This window comes from Phoca vitulina, unplaced genomic scaffold (assembly GCF_004348235.1).
Source record: "Phoca vitulina isolate PV1807 unplaced genomic scaffold, GSC_HSeal_1.0 scaffold5, whole genome shotgun sequence".
NCBI lineage: Eukaryota > Metazoa > Chordata > Mammalia > Carnivora > Phocidae > Phoca > Phoca vitulina.
Genome location: NW_022589708.1, coordinates 69,789,721 through 69,817,442, shown reverse-complemented (window position 1 = coordinate 69,817,442; position 27,722 = coordinate 69,789,721). Strand labels below are relative to the sequence as shown.

The window sequence follows — 27,722 nt, the reverse complement described above, 5'->3', positions numbered from 1 at the left end:
CTTGAATTTCCTTGTTGGTTATGTGTCTGTTCAGGTTTTCTGTTTCTTCCTGGTTCAGTTTTGGTAGTTTATACGTCTCTAGGAATGCATCCATTTCTTCCAGATTGCTTAATTTGTTGGCTTATAAATTGCTCAAATATGTTCTTATAATTGTGTTTCCTTGGTGTTGGTCATGATCTCTCCTCTTTCATCCATGATTTTATTTATTTGGGTCCTTTCTCTTTTCTTTTTGAGAAGTCTGGCCAGGGGTTTATCAATCTTATTAATTCTTTCAAAGAACCAGCTCCTAGTTTCGTTGATCTGTTCTACTGTTCTTTTGGTTTCTATTTCATTGATTTCTGCTCTAATCTTTATTTTCTTCTCCTGCTTGGTTTAGGCTTTATTTGCTTTTCTTTCTCCAGCTCCTTTAGGTGTAAAGTTAGGTTGTGTATTTGAAACTTTTCTTGTTTCTTAGGACTGCCTTTGCTGCATTCCAAAGATTTTGAACAGTTGTGTTTTCATTTTCATTTGTTTCCATGAATTTTTAAAATTCTTCTTTAATGTCCTGGTTGACCCATTCATTCTTTAGTAGGATGCTCTTTAACCTCCATGTATTTGTTTTCCTTCTAAATTTCCTCTAGCGATTGAGTTCAAGTTTTAAAGCATTGTGGTCTAAAAATATCTAGGGAATAATTCCAATCATTGGTACTGGTTGAAACCTGATTTGTGACTCAGTGTGTGATCTATTCTGGAGAATGTTCCATATGCACTCGAGAAGAACGTGTATTCTTTTGCTTTAGGATGGAATGCTCTGTATATATCTGTGAAGTCCATCTGGTCCAGTGTGCCTTATTTCCTTGTTGATCTGCATAGATGATCTGTCCGTTGCTGTGAGTGGGGTGTTAAAGTCCCTTACTATTATTGTATTATCAAGTGTTTCTTTAATGTTGTTATTAATTGGTTTATATAATTGGCTGCTCCCACGTTAGGGGCAAAAATATTTACAGTTGTTAGATCCTTGTTGGATAGACCCTTTATGATACAGTGATCTTCTTCATCTCTTATTACAGTCTCTGGTTTAAAATCTATTTTGTCTGGGGTGCCTGGGTGGCTCAGTCGTTAAGCGTCTGCCTTCGGCTTAGGTCATGATCCCAGGGTCCTGGGATCGAGTCCCACATCGGGCTCCCTGCTCGGCAAGAAGCCTGCTTCTCCCTCTCCCATTCCCCCTGCTTGTGTTCCTGCTCTCGCTATCTCTCTCTCTGTCAAATAAATAAATAAAATCTTTAAAAAAATAAATAAATAAATAAAATCTATTTTGTCTGATATAAGGATTGCTACCCCAGCTTTCTTATGTCCATTAGCATGATAAATGGTTCTCACCGCCCTCACTTTCAATATGGATGTATCTTTATACTCGTTATTCTGAATTCTAGTTCTGATATCTTTCTTATATCCATACTGATTAAGTGTCTGGCAGTTAGTACTGCCTCTTTTTCTCTTTTCTGGGGTGAATTTTTCTGTCTTGTCATTTTGTCCAGAGAAGAATAGATGAACAGGATAACAAAATACAAAAATATCAACCATGACCCCTGAAAAATATGTACTAAACAAATCAGAAGCGATCAGAAACCAAAGAAGAAAAAAAAGGAAAAAGAGAATATAATCAAACAGGTGGACTGAACAGAGTAATACACTTGGTCCTGGGTGTATTTTGGTCTGTTTGTTAGAAAATAGATCCCAAAATTGTAAAGAAAGAAAAACTTACGTATATACAAAAAATTGAATACAATGAAAGGAAGCCAAAAATGAAGAATATATATATGTAAATGTAAAAACAAAAATTAAAAAAGACTTAAAAGTGTTGATAAAAATAAGAAACTAGCTGAAAAGGAAAAAAAAAAATTTAAACTGAAAGCCTAATGAATCATGAGAAAAAAAACTCAAATTCTATATACTATTTTCCCTTAACCCTGGAGTTTTGCAATTCTGTGTGTTTCGTAAACTTGGTCTTGGCCTGATGTTCCAGCTGGTCTTCTGGGGGAGGGGCCTGCTGCACTGATTCTCAGGTGTCTTTGCCTGGGTGGGGTTGCACCGACCCTCGCTAGGGGCCCGGGCTCAGTGTAAGCTGCTTGGGGTTGCTCTCTGTGGCTTGTGTTCCCTGAAGGCTTTCTGCTCAGCTTTAGAGGATGGAAATGGTGGCGCCCCAGTCTCCAGCCCTAGAACTGACAATTCGCACCCCACATTCTTCAGTGAGCCCTCATAGAAAAGCAGTCAGTCATTCTTATCTCCCTGGTTTCCATCCACACTCTGTTCACCCAGCCCGTGACTGAGCATTTTTATCTCAGGCACACGACCCTGTTACGTCTCCAAACTTTATAATATAGACTCCTGCAGCGCACACATGCGCCGCTCCTCCTGGGGCAGGGAGAGGACTCTCGCCACTGTTTTGCTGCTTGCTGGGCCCCTGCTCAGACAGCAGTCCACCGATCATGCCGTGGTTTGTGGTTTATAGCAACACAGGGCTGAGAGTCCACTCCTGGGCTTGCTGATTGCTTCTGGCTTCCCTGCTCTGATGCTTGGGAGCTTTGCCACACTCAGGCACCCCCATTCTTGCTGTGACCCTGGGATCCTGAGACCACGCTGTTCCACCTTATATTCTGCCTGCTTTGCCACCTGAGCACCTTTCAGGCAGGGACGTCCCCCTTGGGAACAGATTTCTATAAATTCTGATTTTATGCCCCACTGCTATATCACTTTCCGGTATCAGGCTTATGGAGGCTCCTTCCCCCCAGGGGTTTATCTTCCAATATATTGCCTCCGATTCACTTCTCCGCACTTCCTACCTTGCAAAAAGTGGTCGCTTTTCTATTTGTAGAATTGCAGCAATTCTTAGACCTCCGGTTGAGATCACAGGTGTTCAGAATGATTTGATAGCTATCTAGCTGAATTCCGGGGACCAGATGAAACTAGGGTTCCCTACTCCTCTGCCATCTTCCCCAGGCTCTGGAAAAATGATTTTACATTGAGGTGTTTTTGGTTAAGCTTGCTTTTTAGATTTCAGTTTAAGTTGTGTTTAATAATCATTTATTCATGTATTCCTTATTTGATTTCTTAATTTGTGATTAGTCTGACATTATTGCTATTTATATTCTACCTTGTAACAACAGGAGTTTGAGATGGCTTTCAAATAATGGTTAAAAATACATAAAGAGATCAAGAAAAATGAAAATAAAGGTCAAATTGAGTGGTTTAATATTAGTTAATATTAGCTTGTTCTCTGTTGTGTCACCAAATATTTTTTTGAAATCAGGGGTGTATTATTTATTTTTATTAACATATAATATATTATTTGTTTCAGGGGTACAGGTCTGTGATTCATCAGTCTTACACAATTCACAGCCCTCACCATAGCACATACCCTCCCCAATGTCCATCACCTAGCCACCCCATCCCTCCCACCCCCCACCACTCCAGCAACCCTCAGTTTGTTTCCTGAGATTAAGAGTCTCTTAACGGTTTGTGTCCCTTTCTGGTTTCGTCTTGTTTCATTTTTCCCTCCCTACCCCTATGATCCTCTGTCTTGTTTCTCAAATTCCTCTTATCAGTGAGATCTCAAATTCCTCTTATCAGTGAGATATGATACTTGTCTTTCTCTGATTGACTTATTTTGCTTAGCATAATACCCTCTAGTTCCATCCACGTCATTGAAAATGGTAAGATTTCATTTTTTGATGGCTGCATAATATTCCATTGTGTGTGTATATGTGTATATATATGTATATATATACATATATACCACATCTTCTTTATCCTTTCATCTTTTGATGGACACCTAGGCTCTTTCCATAGTTTGGCTATTGTGGACATTGCTGCTATAAACATTGGAGTGCACGTGCCCCTTCGGATCACTACATTTGTATCTTTTGGGTAAATACCCAGCAGTGCAATTGCTGGATCATAGGGTAGCTCTATTTTCAACTTTTTGAGGAACTCCATACTGTTTTCCAGAGTGGCTGCACCAGCTTGCATTCCCACCAACAGTGTAGGAGGGTTCCCCTTTCTCCGCATCCTTGCCAACATCATTTCCTGACTTGATTTTAGCCATTCTGACTGGTGTGAGGTGGTATCTCATTGAGATTTTGATTTTTATTTCCCTGATGTCGAGTGATGTTGAGCACTTTTTCATTTCTCTGTTGGCCATTTAGATGTCTTCTTTGCAGAAATGTCTATTCATGTCTTCTGCCCATTTCTTGATTGGATTATTTGTTCTCTGGGTATTGAGTTTGATAAGTTCTTTATAGATTTTGGATACTAGCCCTTTATCTGATATATCATTTGCAAGTATCTTCTCCCATTCTGTGGGTTGTCTTTTGATTTTGTCGACTGTTTCCTTTGCTGTACAAAAGCTTTTTATCTTGATGAAGTCCCAATAGTTCATTTTGGCCCTTGCTTCCCTTGCCTTTAGTGATGTTTCTAGGAAGAAGTTGCTGTGGCTGAGGTTGAAAAGGTCGCTGCCTGTGTTCTCCTCAAGGATTTTGATGGATTCCTGCCTCACATTTAGGTCTTTCATCTATTTTGAGTCTATTTTTGTGTGTGTGTGTCTATTTTTGTGGTGTAAGAAAATGGTCCAGTTTCATTCTTCTGCATGTGGCTGTCCAATTTTCCCAACACCATTTGTTGAAGAGACTGTCTTTTGTCCATTGGACATTCATTCCTCCTTTGTTGAAGATTAGCTGACCAGAGTTGAGGGTCCATTTCTGGGCTCTCTATTCTGTTCCATTGATCTATGTGTCTGTTTTTGTGCCAGTACCATACTGTCTTGAAGATGACAGCTTTGTAATAGAGCTTGAAGTCCGGAATTGTGATGCCACCAGCTTTGCTTTTCTTTTTCAACATTCCTCTGGCTATTTGGGGTCTTTTCTGGTTCCATACAAATTTTAGAATTATTTGTTCCATTTCTTCAAAAAAAGTTAATGGTATTTTGATAGGGATTGCATTAAATGTGTAGATTGCTCTAGGTAGCATAGACATTTTCACAATATTTGTTCTTCCAATCCATGAGCATGGAACGTTTTTCTATTTCTTTGTGTCTTCCTCAATTTCTTTCATGAGTATTCTATAGTTTTCTGAGTACAGATTCTCTGCCTCTTTGGTTAGATTTATTCCTAGGTATCTTATGGTTTTGGGTGCAGTTGTAAATGGGATCGACTCCTTAATTTCTCTTTCTTCTGTCTTGTTGTTGGTGTATAGGAATGCCACTGATTTCTGTGCATTGATTTTATATCCTGCCACTTTACTGAATTCTGGTATGAGTTCTAGCAGTTTTGGGGTGGAGTCTTTGGGGTTTTCCACATAAAATATCATATCATCTGCAAAGAGTGAGAGTTTGACTTCTTTGCCAATTCAGATGCCTTTTATTTCTTTTTGTTGTCTGATTGCTGAGGCTAGGACTTCTAGTACTATGTTGAATAGCAGGGGTGATAGTGGACATCCCTGCCGTGTTCCTGATTTTAGGTGAAAAGCTCTCAGTTTTTCCCCATTGAGAATGATATTCACTGTGGGTTTTTCATAGACGGCTTTTATGATATTGAGGTATGTACCCTCTATCCCTACGCTGTGGAGAGTTTTAATCAAGAAAGTATGCTGTACTTTGTAAAATGCTTTTACTGCATCTTTTGAGAAGATCATATGGTTCTTGTTCTTTTATTAATGTATTGTATCACATTGATTTGTGGATGTTGAACTAACCTTGCAGCCCAGGAATAAATCCCACTTGGTCATGGTGAATAACCCTTTGAATGTACTGTTGGATCCTATTGGCTAGTAATTTGGTGAGAATTTTGGCATCCATGTTCATCAGGGATATTGGTCTATAATTCTTTTTGGTGGGGTGTTTGTCTGGTTTTGGGATCAAGGTAATGCTGGCCTCATAAAATGAGTTTGAAGTTTTCCTTCCATTTCTATTTTTTGGAACAGTTTCAGAAAAATAGGTATTTTTTTTTTAAAGATTTTATTTATTTATTTGACAGACACACAGAGAGGGAACACAAGCAGGGAGAGTGGGAGAGGGAGAAGCAGGCTTCCCGTGGAGCAGGGAGCCCGATGCGGGGCTCGATCCCAGGACCCTGGGATCATGACCTGAGCCGAAGGCAGATGCTCAATGACGGAGCCACCCAGGCACCCCTTCTTTAAATGTTTGGTAGAATTTCCCTGGGAAGCCATCTGGCCCTGGGCTCTTGTTTGTTGGGAGATTTTTGATTACTGCTTCAATTTCCTTAGTGGTTATGGGTCTGTTCAGGCTTCCTATTTCTTCCTGTTCAGTTTTGGTAGTTTATGTCTCTAGGAATGCATCCATTTCTTCCAGATTATCTAATTTCCTAGCATATAGTTGCTCAAATATGTTCTTATAATTGTTTGTCTTTCATTGGTGTTGGTTGTGATCTCTCCTCTTTCATTCATGATTTTATTTATTTGGGTCCTTTCTCTTTTCTTTTTGATAAGTCTGGCCAGGGGTTTATCAATCTTGTTAATTCTTTCAAAGAACCAGCTCCTAGTTTCGTTGATCTGTTCTACTGTTCTTTTGGTTTCTATTTCATTGATTTCTGCTCTGATCTTTATTATTTCTCTTCTCCTGCTGGGTTTAGGCTTTATTTGCTGTTCTTTGTCCAGCTCCTTTAGGTGCAGGGTTAGGTTGTGTATTTGAGACCTTTCTTGTTTCTTAAGAAAGGCTTGTATTGCTATATACTTTCCTCTTAGGACCACCTTTGCTGCATCCCAAAGATTTTTTACAGTTGTGTTTTCACTTTCATTTGTTTTCATGATTTTTTAAAAATTCTTCTTTAACTTCCTGGTTGACCCATTCATTCTTTATTGGATGTTCTTTAGCCTCCATGTATTTGAGTGCTTTCCAACTTTCCTCTTGTGATTGAGTTCTAGTTTCAAAGCATTGTGTTCTGAAAATATGCAGGGAATGATCCCAATCTTTTGGTACCGGTTGAGACCTGATTGTGATCCAGGATGTGATCTATTCTGGAGAATGTTCCATGTGCACTAGAGAAGAATGTGTGTTCTGTTGCTTTGGGATGGAATATTCTGGATATATCTATCTGTGCAGTCCATCTGGTCCAGTGTGTCATTTAAAGCCTTTATTTCCTTGTTGATCTTTTGCTTAGATGATCTGTCCATTTCAGTGAGGGGGGTGTTAAAGTCCCCTACTATTATTATCAATGTGTTTCTTTGATTTTATTATTAATTGGCTTATATAATTGGCTGCTCCCATGTTAGGGGCATAGATATTTAAAATTGTTAGATCTTCTTGCTGGATATACCCTTTAAGAATGATATAGTGTCCTTCCTCATCTCTTATTACAGTCTTTGGTTTAAAATCTAATTTGTCTGATACAAGGATTGCCACCCCAGATTTCTTTTGATGTCCATTAGCATGGTAAATGGTTTTCCACCCCCTCATTTTAAATCTGGAGGTGTCTTTGGGTCTAAAAATGAGTCTCTTGCAGATAGCATATTGATGGGTCTTGTTTTTATACCCAGTCTGTTACTCTGTGTCTTTTGATTGGGGCATTTAGCCCATTTACATTCATGGTAACTATTGAAAGATATGAATTTAGTTCCATTGTATTGCCTGTAAGGTGACTGTTACTGTGTATTGTCTGTGTTCCTTTCTGGTCTATGTTGCTTTTAGGCTCTCTCTTTGCTTAGAGGACCTCTCTCAGTATTTCTTGTAGGGCTGGTTTGGTTTTCCCAAATTCTTTTTGTTTTTCCTGGAAGCTTTTTATCTCTTCTTCTATTTTCAATGACAGCCTAGCTGGATATAGTATTCTTGGCTGCATATTTTTCTCATTTAGTGCCCTGAATATATCATGCCAGTCCTTTCTGGCCTGCCAGGTCTCTGTGGATAGGTCTGCTGCCAATCTAATGTTTCTACTGTTGTAGGTTACAGACCTCTTGTCCCGAGCTGCTTTCAGGATTTTCTCATTGTCTCTGAGATTTGTAATTTTACTGTTAGGTGTCAGGGTATTGACCTATTTTTATTCATTTTGAGGGGGTTTATCTGTGTCTCCTGGATTGTGATGCCTGTTTCCTTCCCCAAATTAGGGAAGTTCTCTGCTATAATTTGCTCCAATAGACCTTCTGCCCCTCTCTCTCTTTCTTCTTCTTTTGGGATCCTAAGTATTCTAATATTGCTTCTCTCTCGAATTCTGCCCTCATGATCCAGTAGTTCCTTCTCTTTTTCTCAGCTTCTTTATTCTCCATCATTTGGTCTTCTATATGACTGATTGATTCTCTCTTCTGCCTCATTTATCCTAGCAGTTAGAGCCTCCATTTTTGATTGCACCTCATTAATAGCCATTTTGGTTTAGACTTGGTTAGATTTTAGTTCTTTTATTACTCCAGAAAGGGATTCTGTAGTATCTTCTATGCTTTTTTCAGCTAGTATCTTTGTAATTGTCATTCTGAACTCTGGTTCAGACATCTTACTAATGTCCGTATTGATTAGGTCTCTGGCAGTCGGTACTGTCTCTTGTTCTTTTTTTTGAGATGAGTTTTTACGTTTTGTCATTTTATCCCGAGAAGAATAGATGAATGAGAGAACAAAATGCTAAAAGGGTAACAATGATCCCAGAAAAATATACACTAAACAAATCAGAAGAGACCCAAAACCAGGGGGAAAAGGAAAAAAAAAAAAAAAAGAATATGATCAGGCTGTGGAATAGAAAGAGCTACACACTAGATTTTGGGTGTAGTTTGGTCTGTTAGAAGAAACTGCCTCCCAGAATTTTAAGAAAGAAAAACTTTATACATATACATACACATGTATATACACACACAAAAAAATAAGGGTAAATATGATGAAGGGATGGAATATGACTGTAAAGGAATTGATAAAATATGTTGGTTGAAAAAGGAAAGAACAATTGAAAGAAAAAGAAAAAAAATTTCAAAGATTGATTAACTTTCAAAGACTAATGAATCATGGGAAAACAGCCATGAATTCTATGTGTTGTATTCTCCTAGTGCTGGAGTTCTGACGTTCTCATTGATCTGTAAATTTGGTCTTGGCTGGCTGTTCTTGCTGATTTTCTGGGGGAGGGGCCTGTTTCAGTGATTCTTAAATGTCTTTGCTGGAGGCGGAATTCCCCTGCCCTTGCCGGGTCCCGGCTAAGTAATCTGCTCAGGTTTGGTCTCGGGAGCTTTTGTTCCTTGAAAGCTTTCCATAAAGCTTTGGAGGACAGCCATATTTTATCAATTCCTTTTTTAAAAATCTTTTAATTTTCACTTTTACAGTCATATTCTATCCCTTCATTGTATTTAACTTTATGTTTTATATATATATATATATGTTTTTCTTTCTTTAAAATTTTGGGATACAGTTTCTTCTAACAGACCAAAATATATCCTAAATCTAATGTATGGCTTTGTTCTAGTCTCCTGCCTGACCACTTTTTTTATTCTTCTTCCTTTTTTCAACCAACTTATCAATTCCTCTTTTAAAATCTTTAATTTTTATCTTTACAGTCATATTCCATATATATATATATATATATATATATACACACACACATGTACATGTATAAAGTTTTTCTTTAAAATTTTGGGAGGCAGTTTCTTCTAACAGACCAAAATACACCCAAAATCTGGTGTGTACCATTGTTTCCCTATAGTTGTAATGCTTGGGGTTCTAACAGTTCCTTCAGAATATACCTAAGGAAAGGTGCCAAGCTTCTGTAGTTTCTAGGAGGCTTACAACTTTGGAGCAAAGATACTAAGCTAATCTGAGGCAGAGCTAGAACAAGTGACCTCCTCTCTCTGGGTTTCCCATTTCCCCATGTGTGAAATAAATGGCTTAGACTTCATGATCTCTGAAGTTCCCACTGTTTCATTAGGTCTATGAAAATTAGAAAAGGCTAATTTTTAAAATTTCTATGTGTACATATCAGGATTTAAGCTTTTAAAACTTAAAAAAAATTAAAAAATAAAACATATATAATTCATTTTAAAACAAAGATTTACTTAAAGGGAGAGTGCAGGGGGTGGGGAGGGGCAGAGGAGGAGAGAGAAACTCAGACTCCCTGTTGAGTGCTGAGCCCAATGTGAGGCTCCATCTAATGATCCTGAGATCATGACCTGAGCTGAAACCAAGAGTTGGATGCTTAACCAACTGCACCACCCAGGCTCTCCCTAAAATGAATTATATGTGCATTTTAAAATATCACACTGTAAGTTTTCTTCTTGCCTTTCCTAGGTCATTGTGGAAAGACATTTGCCATTTTGGAAAAATTTCTGAATCACAGCCATGACAAAATAGCATGGTTGGTCATTGTGGATGATGATACATTAATAAGGTAAGGAGTCCTTCTCATCCTAGGATGGCTTTAAATTCTACATATATTCATATTCAGAAGCTATGATGGGTACTTTTGCTCCTAGCCAAGATGGAGTAACAGGGACTAGATTTCATATATATATATATATGAAATGTCATAGAACTCACCTCCTATGTTTCACGTGTCTCTAGGGGTCAAAAGGACAATGACCCCTGAGACACATGAAACATAGGAGGTGAGTTCTATGACAGCCCCAGCTAACTGCCTTAAGGAAGTATAAATAGTTGCTGAGGGAGGGGAACTTAGGTGGAACCTGGGCAACCCTGGAGTTGAAGAGATGATGCTGAGAGCCTGGGGTGACTGAGGCCATTAATTTGCAGGACAGAGCACTGGAGAGGGAGAGCTGCATAGAAGGAGAACACCAGAGATCTGTGGGGCCTCCCTTCAAGTATTGATCAGTACACATGTGTATGAAGAAACTACTGGAGGCTGGGGAGAGAACCAGCCAAAATGATGAGAGGGGATGGTGGCCAACAGACAGGGCTGAGTATAGTACCTGTTCCTACCAGCCACACTGGGAAACCTTGGATTCACAGGGTATTGGGTAAAGTATATAGAAGTGTCTTGCTTTAATAGCGGGGAGACAGCTAAGGCTAGATTAAGTACTGTTCCAGTCCTGCCCAAGAGATCTTAAAATACCCACAAAGAACAAACTGTTTCCAAGTAACTATTCTGCGTCCAAGAACAAAGCTCAAGAAGATTTCTAGGAATACCAAAATATCCATAACCCAACAAAGATTCATAATGTTTGGCATTCAGTCAAAAGTTACCAGACATACAAAGCAGCAGGAAAACACACTCATAATGAGAAAAATCAGTTGATTGAAATTACCCTAGAAATGACACAGTGTTAACTAGTTGTTATAAACTACCAGTTCTGTTAGTTACAACTTAATAACTCTTCCCTTTATTCAAAAAGGAACATGAAAGGTATAATGAAACTGAACTTCTAGAGATAAAAACTACATTGTCTGGGGTGAAAAATCCATTGGATAAGATTAACAAGTTAGATATTGCAGAAGAAAATATGAGGACATTGCAATAGTAACTATACAAAGGAAATACAAATATAAATAATTTAAAATCAGTGAACAGAACATCACTGAGCTGTGGTACAGTCACAGGTGGCTTTGTATATATGCAATTTGGAGTTCCCCAAAAGGGCACCTGACAAATATTTAAAGAAATATTTTCCAAATTTGATGAAAACTATAAATCAGCTGATCCAGACATGGATTCCAGATTGGTGAACCCTAGACACAACTGTGAGCATTCAAGCAGAGCATAATCACCTCCAAGAATGGACATCTTGTATAGCATTTATTATATCTGCAACCACTTGTGTCATCAATCTTCAGTATAATCTATATTAAAAGTTTTGCCACATTTCTTATTTACCAGCAATAATATCTAATTGCCCAATGAGGTCTTAAATGTGTTTTTTGCTTTGAGCTTGTCACCTTTTCCTTGCAAGACTCTGACATCATTCTTGATTACATGAACTTTGACTTCTCCTAAGTCATGAGGCTGAATAATTGCAAGATTTAGAGTCAGGTCAAAAATTCAAAAACTGAGGGGTACCTTGCACAGCTCAGTTGGTTAAGCATTCAACTCTTGATCTCAGCTCAGGTTTTGATCTCAGGGTCATGAGTTCAAGCCCCACTTTGGGCTCCATGCTGGCCATACAGCCTACTTAAGAAAAAAAATTCAAAAACTTAAAAAAGGAAGTGGCCAAGAAAGGGAAAAAGTGAAAGTAGAATTTTAGACTCAAAGAAAGAAAAAGGCAAATTCATATCTGGAGTTATGAGTAAAACACCCCACAGTAAACAAATTCAAATGAAAATTTAATAAGGGACATGGATGAAAATTAGGAAAGTAATCCAGAAAATGGGGTCAAGTAGTTAAAAAGGTTAGAAAAAACTGGTTAAAATGAAGAGGCAATGAAGCCCAACATATGTATAATTGGAGTTCCTGATTGAAGGGAAAAAAATCAAATACAGACATAACATTTAAATTACCAGAAATAAAACAGTATCTTAATATATATGTTAAAAGGGCCTACCTAGTAGGTGCCATAGAAAATTGACTTGGGACCCTCAGCTTCTTCACATAGCTGGGTAAAACTACTAGATTTTGATAACTTCCTCTGAGTCTTGAGGCAAAATGATGAAATAACCTGTAGAGCAAGAAAGTAAGACTGGCATCAGACGTCTCAGAATAACAACATAAGTACAGAAACAGAGGAACAGGTTAAACTCAAAAAATTGTGAATCACAAATTTTATGTGCAGCGAAGATTCTCTTAAGTATCAAGACTGTAAGAAATTAATGTCCATGAACTAAGGGAGCAGTGTGCACATGCATCCTTCCTGGGGATTAGAGAACTTCATGCAAACGAGAGATGAAATTTGGGCAAGAGGACTGATGGTGGACAGTTCATATATTTAACTGTAAAAACAGGGTTGGGGATGTGGGTAGGGGAATAGTATATAAATGTAATATGTTGACAAAGCAAAAACTTGCAACTTTAAAAAAAAATGGAAAGAAAAGGGAAAGTAGAATAAGATCATGGCTTACTGTATAGCTCATAGGTGGGATTCAAAGGATATCATGTAAAACTGACCAATCTAATAATAAGATGTTAAATAAAGAATAAGGCATAAAAAGTTAGATACAAGATAATGGGAAAAACTTTTCCAACACAAAGAATTTTTTTAAAGGAAAAATTAAACATAGTAAATAGTGTATGTATAATTAAAACAAAGTAATTTCAGTGTTGAAACCAAATATCAGTCATGTCACTAAATTTGAATGGGTTTAACTCACCAAAGAACTTTTCAAATTGGCTCATAAAGCAAACCCCAACTCTGTACTTTTATATGAGACATACATAAACATAGTTCTTCAAAAAGCCTAAAAATAAAAGAATATTTGGCAAACTAATGAGAATAAAAAATTCACTTCCCAACTCTAAAAGCTGGGGGGAAAAAAAAAAATCACAAAGCCAACCCAAAAAAGCACAAGGAAGGAAATAATAAAGATACATGCAGAAATGATGAGGTAGAGAAAAAGATCAATCAAAATTTTGTTTCCTTGAAAAATTGGTACTGAATGCTTTTCTCATTTAATGGTATCTCCTGGAAATCAAAGTGCACAATGTATTTAGTATGCTGGTCTCTGTAAGAATGAAAAGGAAATAAAGCATATCTAGGTCTCCTTATCTTTACAAAAACAAGTAAGGGGCAGATGAACCAGTAAACCATGAAGCTGGTTTCTAAAAGGGTTGGGTGGGAGAAGAGGATAGATGGAGTAGGGGAGGGTGTGATACTTCTGAATTTATCTTTTAATTTAGTTGAGTTGGGGAAGCACGCTCATATTTTACATATTTGAAAATAAGGACAGGAGAAAAGTCAAAGATAGAGGGGAAAAAAAGAAATGAACTCAACTGTGTTTCAAATGAAAACATCATCACACTGAAGGCAAAATGGTTTCCCATTGCCATATCTTGGACAAGCATCATATAATTAAGGACAACAATGAATTATGAACCATTAAAATTAGGACTCAGTGAGTTCATGCTTATAAGAAGTAGAAAATAGGTATGTTCATCAGGGATATTGACCTGTAGTTCTTTTTGTAGTGTCATTTGGTTTTGGTATCAGGGTAATGCTAACCTCATAGAATGAAGTTTGAAGAAAAGCTTTTCTTCCTCTCCTGTTTCTTGAAATAGTTTGAGAAGAGGCATTAACTCTTCTTTAAATGTTTGATAGAATTCACCTGTGAAGACATCTGGTTCTAGACTTTTGTTGGGATTCAGTTTCCTTGCTGGTAATCAGTCTGTTCAGATTTTCTGTTTCTTCCTGATTCAGTTCTGGGAGGTTGTATGCTTCTAGGAATTTAGCCATTTCTTCTAGGTTACCTGAAACTAATATAACACTGTACGTTAATTACACTGGAATTAAAAAAAATAAAAAAGCAAGGAAAAATGGTAACTATCCAGTGGAGAAACCAGACAACAACTTAACTGAGTGGTCAGAATAGGTATCACCAGTGAAGATCAGAAGGACATCGTGTGTCAGACACAGCATCACATAATACTGTGACTGGGAATGTATGTGTTGGACTTTATCATGAGGAAACACCAGATAAACCCAACATGAGGATCATCCCATTAAAATTAGGGGAGGTGCTTTTATTATTAAAAATACCAGGGTCATGAAAGACAAAGAAAAGTTGAATAACTGTTGCAGATTAAGAGAGAATAAAGTGATATAAATAAATGCAATAAGGGATCCTGAGCTGCATCCTGTACTGAAGGGAAGATGTGCTATAACGGACATTGGGTCAATTGATAAAATTGGAATATGGTGGTAGCTTAGATATAAGCATTTATTTTCAGTTTTGGAATCCTAATTAAGGCTGCTATGAACCTTTGTGTACATATCTTTGTAAATATATCTATTTATCTTGGCTAAATACTTAGGAGTAGAATGGCTGGAACATAGTGTATATTTAACTTTTTAAGAAAATTACTGTATTAAAGTTTTTGAAATCCTTAACTTTTCCTGTTCTTAGGACATTTATGTATTTAGGGGAAAGGGGCATAATGTATGAGGCTTACTCCCAAATATTTTAGAAAAGAGAAAATATGTATATACACACACGTACACATGCATATGCACCCATATGCATATACACACATGTATATATACACAGATACATGAATATATGAATATAGAGAAATACTGAGAGAATTATAAAGCAAATAGGGTAAGGTTAACAACTGGTGAATATGGGTAAAGGATATAGGAGAGTATTTTCCATTGTACTACTCTTGGAATTTTTCTAAAATCTTGAAATTACTTCCAGATAAAATGTCAAAAAATAAAAACCATAGGTCAGAGTAGATTTTCATCTGGAAATCAGTATTCTAATAAAACGAAGGATAAAAATCCTATAACCATCTCAATAGATATATAAAAAGCATTTGACAAGATTCCATTCAGGATAAAAATTCTCAACAAAAGAGGTATGTTCCTTCTAAACCCAAACATAATAAAGGCCATATGTGAAAAACCCACAGCTAAGATCATCCTCAATGGTGAAAAATTGAGAGCTTTTCCCCTAAGATCAGAAACAAGACAAGGATGTCCACTCTCACTACTTTTATGCAACATAGTCTAGAAGTTCTAGCCATAGCAGTCAGACAAGAAATAAGAGGCATCCACATTGGTAAAGAAGTCCAACTGTCATCTTTTAGATGACATGATATACATAGAAAACCTTAAAGATTACACCAAAAAACTACTAGAATAAATGAATTCACTAAGGTTGCAAGATTCAAAATTAATATCCAGAAATCAGTAGTGTTTCCATACACTAACAACAAAGTCACAGAAAGAGAAATTAAGAACACACCATTTACAGTTGCACCAAAAAGAATCAAATACCTAGGAATGAACTTAACTAAAGAGGTGAAAGACTTGTACTCTGAAAACTATAAAACACTGATGAAAGAAATTGAAGGAGACACAAACAAATGGAAAGATATTCCATCCTCATGGGTTGGAAGAATATTGTCAAAATGTCCTATTACCCAAAGCAGTCTACAGATTCAACACAATCCGTGTCAAAATATCAACAGTATTTTTCTTAAAATTAGAATAATCCTAAAATTCGTAGGGAACCACAGAAGACCCCAATTAGCCAAACCATGGTTGATAAAAAAGAACAAACCTGGAGGTATCACAATCCCAGGTTTCAAGATATACTACAAAGTTGTAGTAATCGAAACCATATGGTATTGGCATAAAGACACATAGATCAGTGGAACAGGATAGAGACCCCAGAAATAAGCCCACATTAATATAGTTAATCTATGAAAAAGGAGGCAAGAATATACAATGGGCAAAAGTCAATGTTTTCAATAAATGGTGCTGGGAAAACTGGACAGTAACATGTAAAACAAGGAAAGTGGACTGTTTTCTAACACCATACACAAAAATAAACTCAAAATGTATTAGAGACCTAAATAGGAAACCTGAAACCATAAAAATCCGAGGAGAGCGCTTAAGCAATAATTTCTCTGACATCGGCCATAGCAACATTTTTCTAGGTATGTCTCCTAAGACAAAACAGAAATTAACTATGAGACTACATCAAAATGAAAGGTTTTTGCACAGTGAAGGAAACCATCAACAAAGCAAAAAGACAACTTACTGAATGGGAGAAGATATTTGCAAATGATATATCCAATAAGGGGTTAATATCCAAAATATGTAAAGAAGTCCTACAACACCAAAAAATCTGATTAAAAAATGGGCAGAGCACCTGGATAGACATTTCTCCAAAGAAGACATACGATGGCCAACAGGCACATGAAAAGATGCTCAGTATCAGTAATTTTGAGGGAAGTGCAAAATCAAAACCACAATGAGATATCACCTCACACCTGTCGGAATGGCAAAAATCAAATGCAAGAAACAACAAGAGTTGGCAAGGATGTAGAGAAAAAGGAACACTTTTGTGCTGCTAGTGCTAACGCAAACTGGTGCGGCCATTGTGGAAAACAGTATGGAGGTTCTTCAAAAAGTCAAAAGTAGAAATACCATATGATCCAATAATTCCATTATTGGGGGATTACACAGGGAAAAGGAAAACACCATTTGAAAAGATATATGCACCCGTGTTTACTGCAGCGTTATTTACAATAGGCAAGACATGGAAGCAGCCCAAGTGTCCATTGATAGATAAATGGATAAAGATGTGGTATATATATAGAGAGAGTAGAATATTAGCTATAAAAGAAAGATCTTGCCATTTGTGACAACATGGATGGACCTGGAGGGTATTAAGTGAAATAAAGTATTTGTCTTTCTCAGTCTGAATTATGATTCCACTAATAAACAGAATGTAAAAAAATAAAAAATCAGACCTATAAATATAAAGAACTGATGATTGCCAGAGAGAAGGGGAGTGGGAGATTGGGCAAAATATGTGAAGGGTAGGGGAGATACAGACCTCCAGTTATGAAATGAGTGAGCCATGGGAATAAAAAGCAGAACGTAAGGAATACCATCCATGATACTGTAGTTAGCGATGTAAAGGGACAGATGGTAGTTATACTTGTGGTGAGCATAACATTGCATATAAACTTGTCAAATCACTAAGTTGTACACCTGAAACTTAGGTAACATTATGTGTCCTTTACATATACACACACAAATCAGTATTATGCTGTTAGAAAAGCTCTATGCAACACTAAGCTCTGTTAATATGATTTTGATAGCATGTAATCTTAACTGTTGCCATACTGTTTTTCTTCATTTCTGTGCCTCAAAATTGCCTGATATGGTAACATATTGTTAAATAAAAGTTCCTTTCCTGGATGAACAGCCAATCCGCTTGGACAGAATTGGAGATTCATCTGCTTTATCCACATTTCTAGTTTTTAGCAAAATGAAGTACATGATAGTTGTCAGACTCAGTTTATGATTCTTTAGCTTTAAAATGATATCATGAGTAGGGAAATGGTTGATGTTAAAAGGAAAAGAAACCCAGATGAGATGTTAAATCCCAGTTATTTTAACCTCAGAAATTATAAGTTGAGGGTTGAATTGACATTTTTACAATATGCAGGAGCAAGAGAAATACTTTTCATTTCTTCTCAGGTCAAGAAGTAGATGTAAATTTGCCCCAGAGGTCTTTGAGGTTTTTTGCTTGTTTTTTTGCGGGTTTTTTTTTTTTTTTTAATACACAGACTTTTACCAGCTGAAGACCACAGTGTCCTTAGAGATCTTTGAGTATATTCTCCATAACTGAATGGTATCTTACTAGGTATCTGCAAACTTCCTCACCTTCCCCTGCAGAGTTATCAGCTGACTTCCTGAAGACAGATTCCAAACTAGGTGCCTAGAATGTTTCTTGTGTGCCCCAAACACGACAGTTTCCAAGATAATGTATTCTGACCACTGAGAAACTGTCAACATTGTCAGTGGCCTTGACCTCCAGGCAGATATAAACACGATTAGCAAACTTGTGAATTTTTAGCACATTTTTAAGCAATTTTTTTCACACGTTAAATTTATTTTCTTCACTTTCAGCTTTGGGCTTATTAGCTGGGCTGTTTGTGTAAGATGCAGGAGCGTGGATTGGAAAGGTGTCCTCCTCTCTACTTCATGCATTTCCACTTTGACTTCTTAAGACCCTACCTATCCCCCAAAAGAAGAAAAATGAAATTCTAGAGCACTAGTCTTCTAGATGTTAATACTTCTAAGAACTTATGATTAGTAATTTAGAGAAATACTGGATATATCCACCTCTTGGACATGCACGATGCTCGTCAGGCTTGAGAAACATTGAAATTTATTTAGCCAATTAAAAAAAAATCCGAAATTGACCACGGAACAACTCTTTTCAGGAAACACTGATTAATGTCATGAGAGAACTGGGGATTTGGTGGAGTGTGACCTGGCCAGCTCTAGTTAGAACATACAGTGGAAGGACTTTATAAAGTATCTGTAAGTGGTGTAAGTTCTTCAAACACAGAAAAGCTGGCCCTTCTCAATATCAACCTTTGTCTCACCTTTAAAAAGCTATTTCTAGATTTTATTTTCCTACAAAGTCTTTTTCTTCCTTCATCCTTATGGCAGCTATCATTGCAGGCATTTCTCTCATCAGCTCCTAGATATTCTCATTGCCCTTTGTAAGCTATTTTGTTGACTTGTACAAAGAGGTACAGTTGCCAGAGGTATAAACAGACATAAAAAGACAACTCATGTGGCCTTACTCGGGGGAAACATATGCATGGTTGTGCACCATAATTGGAAGGTTTCCTGGAAAGCCTCACTGCCCAAATTCCCTTTCCCCACCCGCCAGCCATGTGCCTGACACGGACCTCATTTGTACCTCAAACATTCCATTATTGTGGGGGGGGAGCACCTGGGTAGTGCAGTCGGTTAAGCATCCAGCTCTTGGTTCCAGCTCAGGTTGAGATCTTAGGGTCGTGGGATTGAGCCCTGCACTGGGCTACGCCTGCTCATTGCAGAGTCTGCTAAAGTTTCTTTCTCCCTCTGCCCAGCCCCCCACTCCCCTCACGTGCTCGCTCTCTAAATCTTTAAAAAAAAAAAATCCATTTGGGGGCCATTAAAAATGAAAATATACCAAATGTTAGGAAGTGGCAGAGGGTCAGTAAGGTCTCCTCCAGACTGAGAAGTCCTTTTAATACCAAAAAATGAAGCCAGCCCCTCCATACCGTTCACAGAGTTTTATTCAGGGTAACTTACCGACGGGCGGCTGGGTGGGCTTACAGACGATCCCGGCTGTAATACACTCTTAGTCTCCGCCCCTATTCGAGGCCTCTATCCAGCCCTTTCACCAGCTCTTACGGAGTGAGGGGCCTGGTGGGGAGGGCACGGGGGTAGTTATCGTAAGGGGCACCACCTGTGAACCAGAGGCGAGAACAAGAAGCCCCACAGGTGGAGTCAATGTTGTCAGCACTCCTACACTCCACGCTGCACCCGCCCCCCACCCCGACATCTTTATGGCCCATATAATCTTTACCCTAGTCCCAGATACCATCCCGGTGCTGCAGCAGCAATCCAAATAGCAACAGGAGCTTAACCAGTACCACTCCTGGTTTTTCAGCATTCCGCATTCTTGAGGGGTAGGGGCAATGACCAGTCTAACTACTACCTGCTGAAGAGGGGTGCAGGTCAGGAGTTAAGGAATGAAACTGCCTTTCAACCAATTGCAGAGATTCTGTAGTACTAAGTTGAGCCCCCATCCTTTATAGAGCCATTACTTTGGAAGTCTTGCATATAGTCTTAGCATTTTAGTCTACATTTTATAACAAGGCCAATTAGGTCAGTTCATTTGAACAGTGGTCCCATTTCAGGAGGTGGTCTTGCTGGTGGGCTTTCAAAGTCAGGCCTGTAGTGTGCAAGCAGTCAGGTAGAAAATTAGCCATATATGCAAGAAAACCAAAAGAATTCAGGGTCCAGCCTAGTTTTAGAGGTAAACAATCAACATTCAAAGATAATCAGAACTAGAATCTAACACCCATAAAGATATATCACCAAATCAAGTTTTTCCTCTCTAAAATCACCCTCATTTCTATCAAAGGTCGCCAAATTAAGTTGTTTGTGGGGGCGCCTAGGTGGCTCAGTTGGTTAAGCATCAGACTCCTGATTTTGACTCAGGTTATGATCTCAGGGTCATGAAATCAAGCCCCATTAGGCTCCAAGTCCTGCGTGGTGTCTGCTTGAGATTCGCTCTCCCTCTGCCTCTCCCCCACTTAGTTTCCCCCTCCCTCACTGCCAAAAAAAAAAGATTGTTTGTAAAACAAGTCCAATTTTAACAAACTCGGCCTAATTATTATTATTTTTGGCCTATTTACGTAAATGCAGTAAGAATAGTGACTGGCCATTTATGTTCTTCTAAAGCTGCTTTGTTGGAACTTCTCATAAGGAATTTCATTTTGAGCTTTTAACAGCCTTTGGAGGCCAGAAGCCAAGCCAAATACTTGCCATCAGACTTGCCTGCAATACCTGTAGTTTGGGTTACTTCCACTCTTCTTGAGGTTCCCCCCAAAATATCCTGTGGTTCCTGAGACTGCCAGGAAGTGACCCTCCTTACCTGGTAAAGGCTCCCAGGAACCCTGTAAACAGGGACCAGGTTGAATTAATTTTTTCAAGGGGCTTCCTTGGCTCCATAAAGTCAATCTTAGCACCTTAAAACTGGCCCTATCAGAATCTATGCAGGTCTCTCTCAAATAGGACCTTCCAGTCATAGCCTTGGTAATATAACCACTGTTTCCAATGTTCCATTACAAGAACATGTTCTTATTGAACTTATACAAATAACTATAATTGATTTCCCATTTTGTTGTTGCCACAAGCCCCAGCCAAATCCTTCTGGATGTGAACTTACATCCAATTCACAACTCACCTTTGGCATTAATATCCCTAATGCTTATACTTATCTTTCCATAGATAAGTGTGCATTCAGCCAGTGACTCTTAGTGCTAGTACGGTCTGTTGGTTGGTACAAGACCAATAAATGGTTAATTCCACCTGGGGCCTCCGGTTGCCCCCTATTGCACACATGAGAGGGCAACCCTGGCCTACCTCCTAGTCTCGGGGGGGTAGGTGGTATCCACCCCTGAAATTCTGCCGGTAACAGGGGGGCACTTGGCAACACCCCTGGCTTTTTAGAGCCTTCCTTCAGGGAAGTAAACTGCTTTCCCTTAGGCAATGCCTTCTAGAGGCTTAGCAAGACCTAAATGGGTTGTTTGTATTTTCTCTCGGGGTCCCAGATAATATTAGATCTTGCTACCATTGTTTATGAGCTCTTGATAGGCCCCCTTTCCACCATTTTATCATTAGGAGGATCCTTTATTTTTCCCTGTTTTTCCATCTATTTCCCTTTCGGTTTCATGTAAGTCTGCCATTATAGCGGCTACTATAGCAATGGGACATTTAACCCCAGGGACGAGAGCGGATGCTAAAGTCCCATACCCTGCCCCTGGCGCTGACCGTGAGATGTGCACATTCATACAAGAGGAATGTAATTCTTCATTTGGGCCACCAAAATGCTGGGTGTAAATGGCATGTTTCATCCCCAGTTCTTCCATAGAGGTCCCGTGCAACGGAGGGGAGGGAACAGCCTCCTCGGTAAGCCAGGTTTTCTTAATGCTAGCATGTATCCAATCAGCCAGATTATCTAAGTGCCTGCAGTTCTCACCCATGCCTGCACAAAGTATATAATCTTTGTCACAAGGCAGGTTGAGCCATGGCTTAGGCCATTTTTGATGTCTCGAATCCATTTACCATAATACCATCTTCTCCAGTATCCCACAGTCATAACCCCCAAGCTGCCACCCTTTCTGAGCCCTTTTGCTTCTCCACCATTTCAGATAGGTGTTTTTAGGGCATCCCTGTACTCACACACTGGTCTGAAATGCTCAAAAGCCCTGGCCGAGTCTCCCCACAGGGTGGTGGCTAGCCAGCTTGGGATTTCCCCCACCGACAACAGGCTCCCCCCGTCATAGCCCGTTAACCCATGGCTTGTTTGATTTTCGGTATCCTGCCCACTACGCCAAGTGTTAGGAGGTGGAGGAGGGTCAGTCATGTATCCTCCAGACTGAGAAGGCACTTTAATACCGAAAATGGAAGCAAGCCACTCCATCCTGTTTACGCAGTTTTACTCAGGACAACTTACGGTTGGTTGGTTGGTTGGTCAGGACGGTAATATGCAGCAATTCTTTGCCACTATCCAGACCTTAATCCCCAGCTCTTATGGCGCCAGGGGCGTGGTGGTGCCGTCACAGGGTAGTTATCTAAAGTGGTGCCACCTGTGGCTAGAGGACCAAAGATGGAGTGGGTGTCGTCAGCACTCCTACACCAAGTACACCTGAGAAGATTAGACAGTTCACACTTACTGAGAAACAGGACTGGAAGAAGTGAGCTAAACGGTACATGGGCCACCTTTACTTCTTTAACCTGCCACCCTATTCACCCAATCTAGGCAGCCATGTTCTGGCAGTGGCTTATTAAAACTGGGGAGTAAGCCCCTGGGTTTTTAGTCTCTCTCCTGTTTCCAGGAATATACAGTGTCCACTGATTTTTTTTTCTTTTCCTGAAAAAATGCATTTCTTCTGTAAATCACTTGAATTTCATCTCTAAATGATTTCATATTGTTATTATACTATAATTATACGTATATACATATAATTACATAGTATGACCAGTGGGATGTAAGAATCATAAACTATTTACCGTGAACACACTTTTGAGTTTAAGTCATTATTGCTTATGTTCCCTTTGGAATTTTAGCATCTCCAGGCTCCAGCACTTGCTTAGCTGTTATGACTCCAGCGAACCAGTGTTTCTGGGAGAGCGGTACGGCTATGGCCTGGGCACTGGCGGCTACAGCTACATCACGGGAGGAGGAGGGTAACTATGAGCATGGCTTCTGCACATACTCTCAGCATTAACTTCGGTTTCCACGATATAGGGCTCGGTCTGTGGCGGTGGGACCTATCCTGATATCTAAGTGCTCTGTAAATGGCAGCCGTTTCTATAATAGGAAAGTGAACATTAAATTTGCTAAATATGAAAAGAATCCATGCTAAAGAATATTTTACCCCACGAAGAAATATAAATCGTTGTCAAGGTATTTGGTAGAAATGTCCCTATAGGAATAATTGTTTCTAGGTAGCCAATTAGTTTTGATTGGTTACATGAAAAAAGAAATTTGGATATAGATTTTATTGTCAGAAAATAAGTCATTAGACTTCTAAATTATCTAGTGCTAATAAATCACATTTCGGAGAAGAGTAGTTAGAAGTTTAGACTTAAGCAATTAAGTGATATTTGTGTAGGATTTATAGGTTTTAAATAACAGTGAAAAGTCAATGTTTTTAAATGAAGTATCTGCCTAATCTCTTGTGGGGAAAGATTTTGATTTGATTTATATGGGTAAATCAATTGAACAATTAATCTTTCTATTATTTCTGTAGTCTTTGCTATTGGGGTATGTAGGGAAAATCTTAACTTGGTATAAACTATAGTGATTTAAAGTCATTCCAACAGGTATTTGCTGAATGTCCACCATGTGCTAAGCAACATTCTTGGCACTGGTTTCTAAACCTCTGAAGGGTCAGGACTTTATATTCTTACTTTGTAGTCCCCTAGATCAGAATGGTTCCTACTGCAGGACCTCAAGAATCACATTCCAGGGGTTCTGGCTTGGTCTAGCTGATTCAGTGGTTAACATGACATGGCTATGGACATGACTCTTTCATAGTGATAACTGAGCCTGGGCGTGAGTGCTGATCTTTCTTGAGCAGTGGCCGTGTGTCTTCCTGAGGTCATTAGCAACAGGAGATGCGGGTGCAGGTAGGCCTTCAAAAAGACACTAAAGGGAAGGCCAAGGAGTATTGGTCTCTTCATTTAAAAAGAAAAAAAGAAAAGAAAAAAGAAACTCAGGCTATGTGCAGCCTTATGGTAATGCATTTAGTTTTCAGTGGGTGAGGTACTGGGGCTGGTTAAGGATCCGGGCATGGTATCTGTTGAGTAAGAACTTCCTACCTTTGAAAGGGGTCCTGTTATTTGAATATGGGTTCGTATATTTTGTAGCACATAGGTGTGGATATACTTTTAACATAGAAGTGATTTTTTGTCAAGAAACTATTTTGTTGTCTTCCTTGCCTGTTGGATTTCACTTTTAGGTCTGGGACTGGCCCTTGAAGCCTGAAATGGCACTTGACAGCACCCAGCCAGCATTGCTTTTCATCGCTCCAGCTGGTTGCTCATTCGCTCCAGGAGCCTAGCGGGTGCGGGCATGGGGGATGCAAAGACCACAGTTCCTCCCCTCCAGGCGCCCACAGGCTAGTGCCAGATTGACAGATACACTGCATGAGTGTCACTGCTCCCTTTCCCAGGCCCATGGTGGGCACTGTAACCACCAAGATAGCACCTTTAACCTCTTATATGTTCAACTTCTACCTTGCTACTGTGGACTTCCTGCCACCTCCAGTTTTCCCATCTTAAAACTCCTTCCTGCCACCACACCCTCCCTCTTCTCCCCTTGAAATCATCTTCAGAATCCACAATTCATGATCTCTGCTTCCCCACTTCCATCTGACCCCTGTGCTTGGCCTTCAACCTAAACCACCTTGCTGAGGACTGTGGCCATGTCCATGTAGCCACATCCAGTGGCATGATTCCAAACTCTCTTTTGTTTAACCTCTTGGCTGCCTTTGACAAAGGTGACCGCCACTCCTTGAAAGGCTTCTTTCTCTTGCTTTCCAGAACAGTGTCATATCCTTGTGTATTCCTGCCTTTCTGATCATTCCTTCCCAGGTCCTTTTTCCTGTCCCTTAAATGGCTGTGTTTTCCAGGCATCTTTTCTGGTGTTCCTTCTCTTCTCACTCTGTATTCTCCTTGGTGATATTATCCACCCCATGACTATGCTGAAAGCACCCAAACCTCTATCCCCAGCCTACAGCTCTTTCCTGACCTCGAGGCCATGTCCACTGGGGTGACAAGACCCAGCACTGCCATCCTGACCTCATCCTCTGACTCTGGCCCCTGGCCCCTGCTTTACTGTTTTTCAAGTAGTCTTGCCTCAGGGAATCACGAGTTCCCGCCCCAGAGACCTGTGACTCTGCTTTACCCTTTCTCTCCCTCATTCCCCAGGACCCTGAAGTCAACCCAGTCAGTTCTGTCTCATAAATACTACCTCTGTCTCCACCTCCCCAGGGCTAGTCGAGGTCACCCCACCTCTTACATGTGCACTCCTGCCACAGCTCGTCTCCTCCGCTCCTTGCTGTCGACCACACTGTAGCCACAGAGACCTTTCTACAACCACGTCTGATCCTGTGGCCCTCCTGCTCAGAGGCTTTCACTCGCCTCCATTGCTTTTATTCTTCCACAAGAGCATGAACTCTTTCCTACCTTTGGCATCTCAGATAGTCTTTCGCATTCCTACAGGAGTCATGCTGGTCTGGGATTAGGCCTCATTTTAATCACCGCTGGTATGCCGGGTCCACAGCCTCTCTGGGTGCTGCTGATTTCTCTAGTGGGTCTTGTCTCCTTCCTCCTGCTCTCTGACCCAACTTGTCCCTGAAAGCTGCCACATCTTGCTACCCACATGGGAAGGATTCCTCTCTCTAGAAATTAGTTCTTCTGGGTTTCATATCATCCATGTCTTCAACAATTCCATAGGTTAATGTGATTTTAATTTTATTTGGATTTTTTTTATTACCATGGGAAGTGAAAGTCTTTGCATTCTTTTATAACCTCCTGTTACCTTTAGAATAAAGTCCAAATTACTCATCAAGACTTACCAGGCCTCTCATGACCTTGGCAGATGCTGTTTTACTTTTATAGCCTCATTCATCTGCACCCTCATCTTATTTCAGTTCCTCAGAGGCATTTCTTCTTTCCTCTTCCCCAAGATTGGCATCTGCTGGTCTCTACATAGCACTGTGTCCCCTCCCCAACTTTCTGTCTTTGTCACTGGGCTCATTCTTCTCATTTTTTTTTTTTTTTTTGGACACAATATAGCTATTATTTATTCCTGGAAGCCTTTGGCCTAGTCTGGCCTCTCAAATCTGGGTTTGATGCCTTTCAAATATACTTTCATAGCATATTATGCAAACCATTATCATTTAATTGCCTATTTACCTTTCTGTTTTCCACCTAAATTATGAATTCTTTGAAAGCAGCACCTGTATCTCATTTCTCATTATATCCTCAGTTCCTAGCATAGGGACTCATTTTTTACAAGGTACAATGAATAAATGAATAAACAAATGCATGAACACTGAGCCTTGGTCTTTGTATGGCTAATGACTATTGTAATATTCTGTTTTTCATAGCACTTTTACAAAGATGCAGAAACATTCATCATGAGATTGTCTCATATCAACCTTTGAAGAAAGCTGCAGACATCATGTTAAATGATTTCTCGGTAGACTTTTCTGATGATCCAGCTTAAGAACCAACATGATTTTTTTGTAAACAGCAAGTCAGGATCAATTAATGGCTTATAAAACCAATGAATGGATCATAACCATCATTTAAAAATAATGAAATATAAAATGGAATAGAATAAAATAGAAATATCATAGTGTATCACATGTAGTAAGGGTGTGTGTTGTTTTGTGAAATTTTGTTTCAGTTTTATACACACACACAATACATATAAATGGTTGTAGTATGAAATGTGTTTCTTGTGTTCTCACTGTGGTTTACAGTCAAGTTAAGTTTTTGTAAAGCCTTGCCTTCAACCATCTCCCCTCAGCCCCATGAAGCAGAGCTGAATCAGGAGTTTAGACTCCACAGTGATTTATATGTAGATATTCTGTATTGTTTGGAAAATGAGACTTTTGCATTTTTTTGAATGCAAATATCTGGTGTTCACTTCGTTGCTTACTCCTATGTCTGCGTAGGAAGCTATGATCAGGATGTCTTCATTCTCTTTGGCAGCCTCCTCGAAGGGGCTGAGGACAATGTTACCCGGAGACAGCCCTGACCAGTTCATCTGCTGGAAGACCGGGAGAGGCGGGCGCATTTCTGATGCCCTTCACCTTCTGTATGTGCTCTTGATCTGCACGTGCACGGCCTTGGGCAGGCCCCTGCCCCCTGTTTCAGTTTTTCTTCTGCTTAAAATTAGTATATTGTATATTAAAAGAAATCACATTATTAGTCTGACAGCCTCTCAACATCTTTTTCATATTTAAAAGTTGGCAGGCAGAGCAGACATACCATGATATGTCCAGTACTTTTCCATTTTGGGGGAACTCTTCATTTTGAAACAACCCATCAGCATACTA

General features: G+C 39.3%; 1 protein-coding gene across 2 annotated transcripts in view; it reads left to right on the top strand.

Moving 5' to 3' along the window:
• The window catches only part of B3GLCT (beta 3-glucosyltransferase), a 118,300-nt gene that overhangs the window by 74,250 nt on the left and 16,328 nt on the right, over window positions 1-27,722 (top strand). The window contains exons 12-13 of one of the 2 annotated variants that reach the window (XM_032403242.1): window positions 10,241-10,340; window positions 23,215-23,334. In XM_032403242.1, coding sequence (XP_032259133.1) covers window positions 10,241-10,340; window positions 23,215-23,334 — 220 coding nt within the window. The remainder of the gene's footprint in view (window positions 1-10,240; window positions 10,341-23,214; window positions 23,335-27,722) is intronic. The other variant, XM_032403243.1, reaches the window with a different exon arrangement.